The 13,204-nt window shown below is 54.6% G+C and overlaps 1 protein-coding gene across 1 annotated transcript in view; it reads right to left on the bottom strand.

The window, feature by feature from the left end:
* cadm1b (cell adhesion molecule 1b) overlaps positions 1-13,156 on the bottom strand; it is a 224,176-nt gene extending 211,020 nt beyond the window's left edge. The window contains exon 1 of the mRNA XM_056283760.1: positions 12,968-13,156. Within this exon, the coding sequence (XP_056139735.1) occupies positions 12,968-13,043 (76 nt within the window). The 5' untranslated portion in view covers positions 13,044-13,156. The remainder of the gene's footprint in view (positions 1-12,967) is intronic.
* Between the last annotated feature and the right edge of the window lie 48 nt (positions 13,157-13,204).

Raw genomic sequence — 13,204 nt, 5'->3', positions numbered from 1 at the left:
GACCACCAAAATTATAATCGATCAATTTCCTGTCGATCGATAGCTAATCCGGCTTGTCGTTTCAGCGCTAATAACGACATTCATAATGTTGAGATGTTTTGCACTACAAAGTGAAAAAGGCGTCTACGAACCTCTCATAAATAATGAACATAGTGTCTAGCGCTCACAGCTAAAAAGCCTCCCGCCATCTCAGATTGATGCTCGTCCACTTAGTGTGGAAACCCATATATCATAACCTATCCAGCCATCCATTATCCGAACCGCTTATCCTGCTCTCGGGGCCGCGGGCATGCTGGAGCCTATCCCAGCAGTCATTGGGCGGCAGGCGGGGAGACACCCTGGACAGGCCGCCAGGCCATCACACAGGGCCGACATACACACACACACATTCACACCTAGGGACAATTTAGTATGGCCGAGTCACCTGACCTACATGTCTTTGGACTGTGGGAGGGAACCGGAGCCCCCGGAGGAAACCCACGCAGACACGGGGAGAACATGCAAACTCCACACACAGGACGACCCGGGATGACCCCCAAGGTTAGACTACCCCAGGGCTCGAACCCAGGACCTTCTTGCTGTGAGGCAGCCGTGCTAACCACTCCGCCACTGTGCCCCCACTCAAAAAAATAAAATAAAATAAAATATATATATATTCTTATTTAAACTTTCAATTTTTTTATGCAAACTTCCCATCACTCAAACTCTTGAAACAAAGTCGCCAACTAACTGTAAGACAGAGCGGGGCGAAAACAAGAGAACAAACCCAGCATCAACCCACAATCGAGGAGCGCTGCTGACCCCGTTGACCCCACAGCTCATTAACAGGGACTGAGAGAGACTCGGTGCCCCCACAGGAGTTCCCACCATATTCACAACACTGCCTCGTCGTGACAGAACCAGAAACGAGCTCTTGCTTGAATGAAATCTTTGTCACAGCAAAACAAAACAAAAGAGTTTCCAGTTTAGAAAAACTGAAAAAGTTTGCTGATAAGAGTTTTGTCTGGAGGCTTCTTCCAGGAGTTTGGAGGAGGCCTAATTGAAAATGTCCAGTCAATCTCTTGCCAGTAGAGTAAAGATAAGATGGTTTAAAGGCCCAATCTGTGATTTATTATCGCGATATTGGGTTTGCTTTTGGGTGTGTGTGTGTGTGTGTGTGCGCGGGGGGGGGGGGGGGGTCCGTGGCTAATCTCACAAACTACTTGACCGATCTTGACCGATAAGCCTACAGAATGTTTGTGCGCAGTTATGAGTGCGATGAAGACCCTCTCGTGGTTGCGCTTATTCAAAACCTTTGAACAACGTTTGATCTCGCTACTGCCGCTCCCTCTCTCCATTCACACTTTAGCTCGCTCGACCACCGCAGCTCTTCGTCGCTGCCCGATCTGAGTCAACCGTAGATGTGAGTCGATTGTAAACGGTTTACCTCGCTTTATTATACTGTAACAGTGTACGGCCACGGATGTGTAGACTCGCTAGCCCGTTGGCTAACGGGTCGGACCCTTTAGCTAACTGGTCAGCGCAGTCGCCTTTGGTGCAGGGAACTCGGATTCGATCCCGGCTGCTCCCTGAATTCTCGCTACATTCGGTGGCAGTGGTGGGACGCCTATACACTCAGGCATTAGGGGGAGCTGGTATGCAGGAGGGTGGGGACGCACTTCCCGAAGGAGGGGGGGGGTAGTGTAACGGTACGACCACGGGTGTGTAGACTCGCTAGCCCGTTGGCTAACGGGTCGGACCCTTTAGCTAACTGGTCAGCGCAGTCGCCTGTGGTGTGGGGAACTCGGGTTCAATCCCGCCTGCGCCCTGAATTCTCGCTACATTTGGTGGCAGTGGTGGGACGCCTATACGCTCAGGCATTAGGGGGAGCTGGTATGCAGGAGGGTGGGGACGCACTTCCCGAAGGAGGGGGGGGTAGTGTAACGGTACGACCACGGGTGTGTAGACTCGCTAGCCCGTTGGCTAACGGGTCGGACCCTTTAGCTAACTGGTCAGCGCAGTCGCCTGTGGTGCGGGGAACTCGGGTTCGATCCCGCCCGCTCCCTGAATTCTCGCTACATTCGGGGGCAGTGGTGGGACGCCTATACGCTCAGGCATTAGGGGGAGCTGGTATGCAGGAGGGTGGGGACGCACTTCCCGAAGGAGGGGGGGGTAGTGTAACGGTACGACCACGGGTGTGTAGACTCGCTAGCCCGTTGGCTAACGGGTCGGACCCTTTAGCTAACTGGTCAGCGCAGTCGCCTGTGGTGCGGGGAACTCGGGTTCGATCCCGGCTGCTCCCAGAATTCTGGCTACGATGTTATGAAAATAAAGACAAGGTTAGACCAAAATGGTCGCATAGCAAACCTTTATTTTTTGAAAAGTGCAAGTTCACATTGGACTTGGTCGCATTCATGGGAGGGTCCACCTAGGAGGCTGCACATCCACAGACTGACAGGCGAAATGGTTTTATTAGGTACATTTTTTTAGCTTGACTGATGCATTTTAACAACCCCCCCCCCCCCCATTTCCCCATTCAGTCGACTTGGGTGCTGCTCAAAAGTCTTATAATGGCAGGAAAAACACTGGTTTTTCTGTCCGCAGACTGACAGGCAAAACGTTTTTATTGGGGAGATTTCTTAGCCCGAGCGCTGCATGCTGACAACTTTTTTCCATATTTCTCATTCAGTCGACTTGGGCGCTGTGCAGAAGTCTTCTAATGGCAGGAAAAACACTGGTTTTTCCGTCCGTGTGTGTGTCTGTGTGTGTGTGTTTGTCTGTCTGTCAGCTGCTAATCTCCCGTACTCCCGGGCCCGTCAGCCTAATCATTTTTGTGCGGTTATGACTGTATCATCAAGGACCCGTCGTGGTTTGTGGTGATTCAAAACCTTTGAAAAACCTGTTTTATGCCGCAACTGAGCGCGAGCGCCTCAGCTGGTTTGTTGCCTACGTCAGAGCACCAGAGAAGGAGGGGTACGGCTGGTGGAGATCTGCACTCTACTGAGTGCACTCTTCTCGTTTGACTATATCAAACTGAGGCGTATTTACAACCATAATTGAAGAGTTTGAGTCATAGATGGGGGGGAAAAAAAGGCATTTTGTTTTACTCTACTATTGACGACCGTTACAGATGTAAACAAACCCTTTTACAGCATCAGAGAACGTTAAAAACTCAAATTCAAGTTGTTGTTTAGTGTAAGTCCTTGTGTTAAGAGACCTGTCAATCAACTCGGGAGCGACGGCAGGTTCCAGTCCTGGTTTTCGGTATTTCGGTAGTGGGGTGACCCTTTGGTTTACGTATGATTTGAGGACTGTGCCGTTACACCTGGTAGACCATCCATCCATCCATCCATCCATCCATCCATCCATCCATCCATTCATTATCCAAGCCGCTTATCCTGCTCTCAGGGTCACGGGGATGCTGGAGCCTATCCCAGCAGCCATTGGGCGGCAGGTGGGGAGACACCCTGGACAGGCCGGCAGGCCATCACAGGGCCCACACACACACATGTTCACACCTAGGGACACGGTAGTACGGCCAATTCACCTGACCTACATGTCTTTGAACTGTGGGAGGAAACCGGAGCCCCCGGAGGAAACCCACGCAGACACGGGGAGAACATGCAAACTCCACACAGAGGACGACCCGGGACGACCCCCAAGGTTGGACTACCCCGGGGCTCGAACCCAGGACCCTCTTACTATGCCGCCCTCGTCGACTATTTACTACTAAATAAGTTTCAGTTTGGCTTGACATGTATATATATATATATATATATATATATATATATATATATATATATATATATATATATATATATATATATATAAGTTGGTACAGTACCAGGACAACCAAACAGCTACGTCGGTGCCATTTTTTTCTCCTTCAGAGGCCAACGGGCCACAACACCGGCTTGATTAACATGCTGGAGACAAGGCCTGAACTTGTCCTGATGTGCTTCCAGTTATTTCATGAAATAATAAGTGAGTAGGACGGAGAGGGAAGGATGAAGGGTTCAATTTCACACGATTAGCTCCTCTTCGTTTTCCTTTCCCTGCTGCTGTTGTGTCTGTCGGGGGGGGGGGTCGTTAAAATCTGTCGCACTAAACAGTCATGTTTATGACTTTAAGCCGGACACACAGATGATACACACATGATGCACACAGATGATACACACAGATGCTACACACAGATGATACACACAGATGCAACACACATGCAACACACAGATGATACACACAGATGATACACACAGATGCTACACACTTGCAACACACAGATGATACACACAGATGATACACACAGATGCAACACACAGATGATACACACAGATGCTACACACAGATGATGCCCACAGATGCAACACACAGATGCAATACACAGATGATACACACAGATGCTACACACAGATGATGCCCACAGATGATACACACAGATGCAACACACAGATGATGCACACAGATGCTACACACAGATGATACACACAGATGCTACACACAGATGCTACACACAGATGCAACACACAGATGCTACACACAGATGCAGCACACAGATGATGCACACAGATGCAACACACATGCAACACACAGATGCTACACACAGATGATACACACAGATGCTATACACACATGCAACACACAGATGCTACACACAGATGATACACACAGATGCTACACACAGATGCTATACACAGATGATACACACAGATGCTCACACAGATGATACACACAGATGCGACACACAGATGCTACACAAAGATGCTACACACAGATGCTACACACAGATGCAACACACAGATGATACACACAGATGCAACACACAGATTCAACACACATGCAACACACAGATGCTACACACAGATGATACACACAGATGCTACACACAGATGCTATATACAGATGATACACACAGATGCAACACACAGATGATACACACAGATGCGACACACAGATGCGACACACAGATGCGACACACAGATGCTACACACAGATGCTCCTGCAGAAACAAACGGCGCGCCCCTCGCAGAACACGCGTTTCCCTTCGTCAGAGTGACTTCTGCACGTGCTGAGAGTAGGCGGAGCCGCTCCCAGGTCGCAGGCACGACGCCACACCCCGGCGCGCGGGGCGGCTCGGCGGCGATCCGGCCTCCCCTCGTTCAGGGCCGCCGGGCCGCCATTAGAGAGGCTGCGGCGCAGGCCCCATATTTCCTCTCCAAACACATGTGCCTGTCAGCCGAGATGTAAACGATGCGACTCCGAGTTGCCCCGCTTCCATGGGCCCCGCTGCCTCCCGCGTGTCCGCGCGGCGCAGTGATTCGGCCGGGAGGGGTAATGGAGGGGTAATCAATAGGCTTCTGGTTTGGGGTGAATGAGCCTCGGCACCCTGGTTTTCACAGTCTTGATCAGACTGACAATGACAGATTACGGCGCCGCATCCGAGAGCTAATTATGACGGGTGTATCGCCAGGCTGATAACCGGCCAGCATGGCGCCCCCCCCCGCCCCCCCCCCCCCAGGCCCCGCGGCGGACGCGCCCCTGTCGGAGAGCAGCCCCGCTTTTATGCAGACAGCATCAAAACTCCCTTCAAGCGTGCTGGAAAGTTTTGTGTTTTTGTGTTTCTTACTTCCCCACGCTCCTCTGTGGGGGGGGGGGGAGAGAATGATATCAAACCAAACTTGAGTCTTTCAAATAATAACAGCCTCGAACAATGTAGACCTCCTATTGTGAGAGGCGTTGGCTTGATCGATTCTCGCGTGGTTATTGATTAGGACAAGAACGCGCGTGACAACGTGACAACATCCGAACTTCACCCCGACACGAGACCGCTGAAAGGCGACACGTGACAGTAAGGGATGAGTAACCAGCCCCCCCTTATCCTAACCTTTCACCTGGGGCGAGGTGGCTGTGTCCGAAGCCCGGGTGAACAACGTGCCCCCGTCAGTATGCGCGAGCGCCAAAGAAAAAACGTGACGACGACAAGAAAGAAGGGAGAGGCAGACTGCGCGGGACGGGGCATCGAGCGGCTTGATATATCGATCCGATGGGAATCTGGGGGGGGGGCCAATCTGATACGTGACATGTTTTTTGGGGGGGCGGCTCTTGAGAGCACGGCCCGAGGTGAACGCGCGCGCGCGCGCACGCCGTCGATTTGTAAGCCGTGGCGTGTTGCGCTCGCGCCGGCCACCGTGATTGATCGGTGGGATTCTCGTCAAGAGAAATCATTGATTGCGGATCGCGTCTCGCTCGGAGAGCCGGGAGTTCTCTTGTTGCCCACATTGAGCGAACAGTTATTGAGTCTGGATGTTGTCTGGATGCTGCAGCCACGGGCGGCGTGGCTGCAGCTCTAGACGCGGATCCGGCGACGCCTTCTCGGCCTTGTTATGCGGGACTGTGTCAGACGCCGCACGTCTGTCTGATGCGCCGGCGCGACGGCGTCTGGCCACTGTGTACACCGTTGCATTGCTTCCTGGCCATATTGAAAATAACATCATCATTATGATCGTCGCTGGGAGTTGTGCACACGCTTGATATTTATATCACGAGCTCTGCTTATTCATGCAAAAAAAATAGCACGTGGTGCATCGCTGGTGCACCACGGGTAATGTCAAGTGTAAAATCCAACCGAGTAAGACTCCCTCCTATATTTCAGGAATATTGGGCGGCAGATGGTCGTTGTGGTTCATTTCGACAGCCAAACGTTGCGTCGCGACATGACGAAACCCACGTGTCATTCCCATGCAATTCCACCGGGAGACGGGAGAGCGACAACGGCCCCTGCACCGCCTGCACCGCCTGCACCCTCTACTTTCACATTTGCCTTTAAACGACGACGCGGTGCAGATTATGGAGGGTCTCCACAATCCAAGTCCGGAGCGAAAGTCCGGACTTCCGGTGTCGGAATATGGCGGCGCCAATTCACATTTGCTGCGGCCTCACCCAGTACCGTCCATGCAGCGTCTTTGTCCACGTCTGCGTCTAAGCTTTGTCTTCGTTTGATGGCTGGGAGAGCTGGTGCTGGATCGGCTGGAAGAGCTGGTGCTGGATCGGCTGGAAGAGCCGGCGCTGGATCGGCTGGAAGAGCTGGTGCTGGATCGGCTGGGAGAGCCGGCGCTGGATCGGCTGGAAGAGCCGGTGCTGGATCGGCTGGGAGAGCGGGGCAGGCTAAGCTAACTGCTAGCCCATGCAGACCGCCAGTCCCGATAACACCGAGGGCGGTCTGGCGGCGGCCTCACCTGGCGTCGACTGGTGTTTTTGATGTCGTCGTGAGGAGCGCGGGGAGGGTGTCTGGGTGGGGCAGCTGGTGCCGGATCTCCAGAGCGAAAGTCCAGACTTCCGGTGTCGGAATATGGCGGCGCGAATTCACATTTGCTGCGGCCTCACCCAGTACCGTCCATGCAGCGTCTTTGTCCACGTCTAAGTTTTGTCTTCGTTTGACGGCTGGGAGAGCCGGCGCTGGATCGGCTGGGAGAGCTCGGTCTGCTTCGTCCGGTAGGCCCGGGGACCACGGCCCCTGCCTGGAGCTGCTCCCGAGGAGGAAACGCCGAGGGCGGTCTGGCGGGACGCGGAAGCGGGGCGGGCTAAGCTAACTGCTAGCCCATGCAGGCCGGCGGTCGTTCTCTTGGACAGTGGTTTTGTTGTTTAGTTCTGGTAAATGTGTTAGTGTGTTCTTGTAGTTTTCGGATGTGTTTTTGTCTTTGTGTTGCCCTGCTGTGGGCTTGGGGGGGGGGGGGGAACCAGCATTTCGTCTCATTTCATGTACGCAAGTGCGTGAAGTGAAATGACAACGTGTTCCCGAGTCCTGAATTTGGCCACCGTCTCCATTCAGGGGACGCGGCGGCGGTGCCATGGCCGCTGCCGCAGCCCGCCTTAATGGCGGCTTGTGATTGCTCCATCAGCCGTGCTAATGTGCACTCTAGGCCCCCTTTCAAACCCAAAACCACCGCGTTTCCAGTGTTTCTCATCGCGGACGTGCGCGCCACAGCCCGGGAGACGCGGCCGGCGGAGGGAGGTCTCTCAGATCCGGGGAAGAGAGAGAACAATGTCATATTTATCCGCGGAGACACCAGCTCCTCTGCTCATTACCACGGCGCTGCCATGAATGGCTGCCTCTGTCCCCACAATCATGAAAGGGCCTGTCATCCGTCTGTTTCTCCTAATTGACTGTTTACTATGTTTCGGCACAGTCACATTTCTTGTGATTGTCCCGCGTCCGTAACGCGGCGCTGCAGCGTAAACCGGTTCTGCAGAGACCGTCCCGAGGTTGTCTTTCATGTCCCCCCCCCCCCCGGATGCGGCGACGGCATGTCGAACCACGGCTCTGCTTTACTCTGACAACGTGTCCGCTTACTCAGTATACGGTAGTACGGCGTGCCGACCAGTAAATAAATAATCAAATAGAGAAATAAAAGCTGCATTATGCAGAAGCTGAAGGACCCCAGCAGAGACGGGAGTGTTTCAAATACTTTCTTTCTTTTTTTTTTGGAAAGCGTGCGAGGCCGGAGATAGACTATGGCTCCTCCGTCACAGTCCCCAACAGCCATCAACCAGCCGGCAGCCTTCATCCTCTTGTCTCGGAAGGACAAACGCAACGATAAAATCCTCCTGTTCACCCCCGCCCACACCCCCCCGCCCCCACCCTCGGCCCCGTAACCACAAAACACACCTGACATCCGCTCTGCACTATATGAGCCGTCCCTGAGAAAGAAGGCAGCACGGAGCCTTAAGTGTGAACTAAACTAGCAGTGTGCATGCGTGAACACACACGCGCACACATGCACACACACACACCCATGCACACGCACACACACACACACACCCATGCACACGCGCACACACACACACACCCATGCACACGTACACACACATACACACGCACACACCCATGCACACGTACACACACTTGCACATGTACACGTGCGTGCACACGTGCACACGTACGCACACGTGTACACACACCCATGCACGCACACACACACACCCATACACACGTACACACACGTGCACACGTGCACACACCCATGCACACACACACACCCCCGTTCACACGTGCACACGCACGCACACGTGTACACACACCCATGCACGCACGCACACACCCATGCACACGTACATCCACGTGCACATGTACACACACCCATGCACACACACACACACCCATTCACACCTACACACGTGCACACGTACACACACACAAGCCCTATGAGACTGCAACTGTGATTAAGGGCTACACAAATAAACCTGACTTGACACACAGACACACACCAAAGGAAAAAAGGAGCGCTATTCGGAGCAGACAGAGCTGCACGGCCCGATTATCGTTTGCTAAGTGAAGTGATAATCATACGTCACACACGGCGTCTCCCTTCACGTGCCACCAGCGGTTTCCTGTGTGGAAGCGAAAAGCTCTGCCAACCCCCTCCTTTTTAAAAGTAAGATTAGCTGCCACCACATAAAGTAGTGCCATGCATTATCTAGCAATTAGGGAGAGGCTTATTAGGCGGAGTTTAATGTAAATTTAATGAGCAATAAATTCAATTTCTTTAAATAGAAGAGTGTATTATTGCTACAAATGATGCACTGCGGTGATCTCAATGTACAGGCAACGAGATCCTTCATAAGCTGGCACAGATCACGGGGCCATTAGTTCGGGTGGTAAGTGTGGTGTGAAACGCGCTTCGTGCGACTCCGCGCCGATAGCCAGAGACCTGCTCATTACGCTGCAGGACGGGCGCTGATTTATGCGGCGTTGCCTTTCCTCCCGCACCCCTGCACCTCACGCGGAGCCTGAGCGCGCGCGCAGGTGTGCGCCCCCCGTAGGTGTGCCGCTGACAAAGAGGACGAACATAAAACGGCGATGGGTATAAAACTTTACATAGTGCTTGTTGTCATTCCCCCAAACACACACGCACGCGCACACACACGCATCGGTTTTGTCAGAATTGTGTATTTCTTAATGTCGTCCCAAAGCCGAGCCCCGCCGCTGGGAATGGAGAGGACATCTTCAGCCACTCCCCGCGTCACGTATGCCAAGCAGCATCCTTAAGCTCAGTAGAGTGTACGGCACGAGGGCGGTATCGATATAATACCGACAGCACGGTACCGGTATAATACCGATATCACGATACCGATATAATACCGATATCATGATTTGAGACTAGATATCATCTGGGATTTAGGCTATCGTAATGCCGTGGTGTGGCACAAGAGTTGTGTTTTCCTGCAGGCTGCATTATATATATATATATATATATTATATATATATATTATATATATAATGTGTGTGTGTGTGGGGGGGGGCATTACTGATGATTATTTATCAAAAATCTCGTTGTGTCAATGTTTCGTGAAAGCGCCAACACTCATCCCCACAATACCGTCACCATATCGACATCGAGGTATTTGGCCCAGAAAACGTCGTGATGTGTGATTTTGTCCATATCGCCCGGGCCTGTATAGCACGTTAGCGTTGTTTCTTTAAAATAAAATAGAAAATAATTTTTTTCAAAAAAGACCCCAAGCCCCTCAACCTTTTCCTCGTGGCACCTTGACAGACGCCATTGATCTACTTCCCCGTCGCTCAAGTCAGGACGAGTGCGCTCCAGCCGACAACAAGTGGGATTATGCAACCTTCAGAAACCCCGGCGTCACCCCGGAGCTGATGCTCTACCCAGGGCCCTGATGCTCTACCGAGGGCCCTGATGCTCTACCGAGGGCCCGGCCCCCAGACCTTGTGTAGAGCGTCACCCCGGAGCTGATGCTCTACACAGGGCCCTGATGCTCTACCGAGGGCCCTGATGCTCTACCGAGGGCCCTGATGCTCTACCGAGGGCCCTGATGCTCTAACGAGGGCCCTGATGCTCTAACGAGGGCCCTGATGCTCTACCGAGGGCCCTGATGCTCTACCGAGGGCCCGGCCCCCGGACCCTGTGTAGAGCTGTTGCTCTACCGAGGGCCCGGCCCCCGGACCGGCAGCCGGACTGACGCTGTTGTGTTGTCAGCGGGGGAAACAGATGTTGTCGCGCGCGCGGTGTGTCGTGTGTAGATCTTGTGCAGCCAGTGGGGGGCGTCCCTCCTTTGTCCTGTCAGGACGGAGAAGACACCTCCGCCGACGACCAACCCACCACCAAGCACGTGAACACCGGAAACGAAGTTAACATGACGCGATGGAGCGATGCTTATGTTTTGACTGTCTATCAAACCCACCCGGGTGGGGGTGAGAGGGGGGGGTGAAAGAGCGTCGCGCTCCGGGTGGCCGGTGCGCAGAGACTCAAACGAACGGGGAACCTGAAACCAGACTACGTTGTGTCCCGTCTCGGGACGGTGGCGTGTCTAGACGCTGCTGCGTCCTAGGGTCCCCCCACCCCCCACGTCACTGCAGCGCGCGCTCGTCCTTTACCGAGCGTGCCTGGTTCGCTTCTGCACGTGACGGAGGGCTCGGTTGAAGCGGCGTGGCGGGGGGGGGGGAGAGGGGGGGAGCTGCAGGACGCTGGAAACGCCACCCGGAGGCTCCGCGACGCCGCCCGTAATGAATCCTGCAGCCGGCGAGGGGGGAAAAGCATTTGGGACGCGATGAGCCATCCGAACTCGAGTCCAACTTCCAAACGCATCCGCTAACCCAACACCCCCCCCCCTCCTCGGCTGGCGATCGCGTGACACACAAACACGTGCATGCGCGCGCGCGCACGCCGGTGAGTTTATTCAGACCTGTTGGTGAGGGAAGCAAATAGTTCAGCGAGTCGTGATCGGATGTGGGGGAGGAATTATGTCCCATTTGCCGTAAACACGCCGTTACGGCTGCCGCGTGTCATTTTCACCACTTTTTGGGGGCGGGGGCGGGGGGGTGGGGGAGGTGTTAACGCCACAACGCGTCCACCCGGCCGCGCTCGGAGGCGTTTGAGACTGGCCGCCGGGTGACATCCGCTAACCGACTCGGGACACGTCAGCGCTGTCCGCGGGAGGGACGCGTTGGCGTAAAAAAGAAAAGGACACTGACGCATGCAACTCTGACCGCGCGGCGAAATAACAAAAAAAACAAAAAAAACAAAAACAGCCACACAGGAAGTGCAGACTGCACGGGTCGTTCATAATGGTGGTGCCCGCGGTTCATGCAGTTGCAAGCTCCCCCCCCCTCCTCTTCCTCCCCCCCCCCCCCCCACACACACACACGCACACCTCGGTCCGAATATCGACGGGGCAAATCTCCACGTCCGACCATCCTCGACCAGTGAGGAAGCGCAGACTGCGGACCGGAGCATGCAGCATGAACTGGCGGTGGAGGCTGCAGTCGTGCGGCTATTTCAGCTCACCGCGGCCGGAGGACACACACGCACGCACACACGCACACACACGAGACTCCAGAGCTGCAATGCGTGTTTTTCCAAAGCGCACCTTAAGTGCAGACCTCGCACATTAGGGACCGTGTGTTGGTGCTAGGTAGGCACCGGGGTGGGGGGGGGAGGGGGGGAGGCTTGATACGGCCACAAGACGAAAGCACCCTTGCGCCGAATTCACACGCAGCCCGGCTACGAGTGACGCTAAAGAGCCTGGCTGTCGTCGCTCGCCCGGGTTCCCGACGCCGCGCCGCGGAGCTCTGCCCAAAGCGCTCGGCTCGTCCGCCCGGCACATGACGGACCATGCCCCCCCCCCTCCTCCCTCCCCTCCTCGCCCCCCTCGCCGCGCATCACTTTTGACGGCACTTCTGCCTTTTATTGCGGCGCAAAACCCGAGGCTACACCCCGCGACCCGCCGCTGGTCGGTGGCGCGGAGGCGACCGGCGGAGGACGTGCACGTTTGCCCGCAGAGCGGCGGCGCCGAGCGGAGCGATGCCGAGATGTTGAGCGGGCGGCCGCGGCGCGTCCGTCCGGGCGCGCACAACGCGCCGCCGCAACTTCTGACGGCGCTCTTCGCTCCACGCGTCGCCGCCGATTCCGCATCGCCCGAGACGAGGAGACAACAACAAACAACAACAACAACAACAACAACAACTTACCTTTCAGGAGGAACGCGGCTGAAATGGCCAAAATCGACAGAGACATAGTGAGAGATCCGCTCCCCGTGATCGCCATGTTGGACACCTGCTCGATACTGGCGGCGCTAGATCACCTAGAGACGGCCATGGGATGGGATGTGGAGTCCGGAGAGGCGGAGGGAGGGCTCTGCTTGGGAACCTTCTATCATATTAGGCGACGTGACTTTGGCGATGACACCCAGACCTATCTGATAGGCT

Source organism: Lampris incognitus, chromosome 7 (genome assembly GCF_029633865.1).
Source record: "Lampris incognitus isolate fLamInc1 chromosome 7, fLamInc1.hap2, whole genome shotgun sequence".
In the NCBI taxonomy this organism is placed as follows: Eukaryota; Metazoa; Chordata; class Actinopteri; order Lampriformes; family Lampridae; genus Lampris; species Lampris incognitus.
Note: the sequence above shows the minus strand (reverse complement) of the source record. Positions and strands in the feature narration are given on the sequence as shown.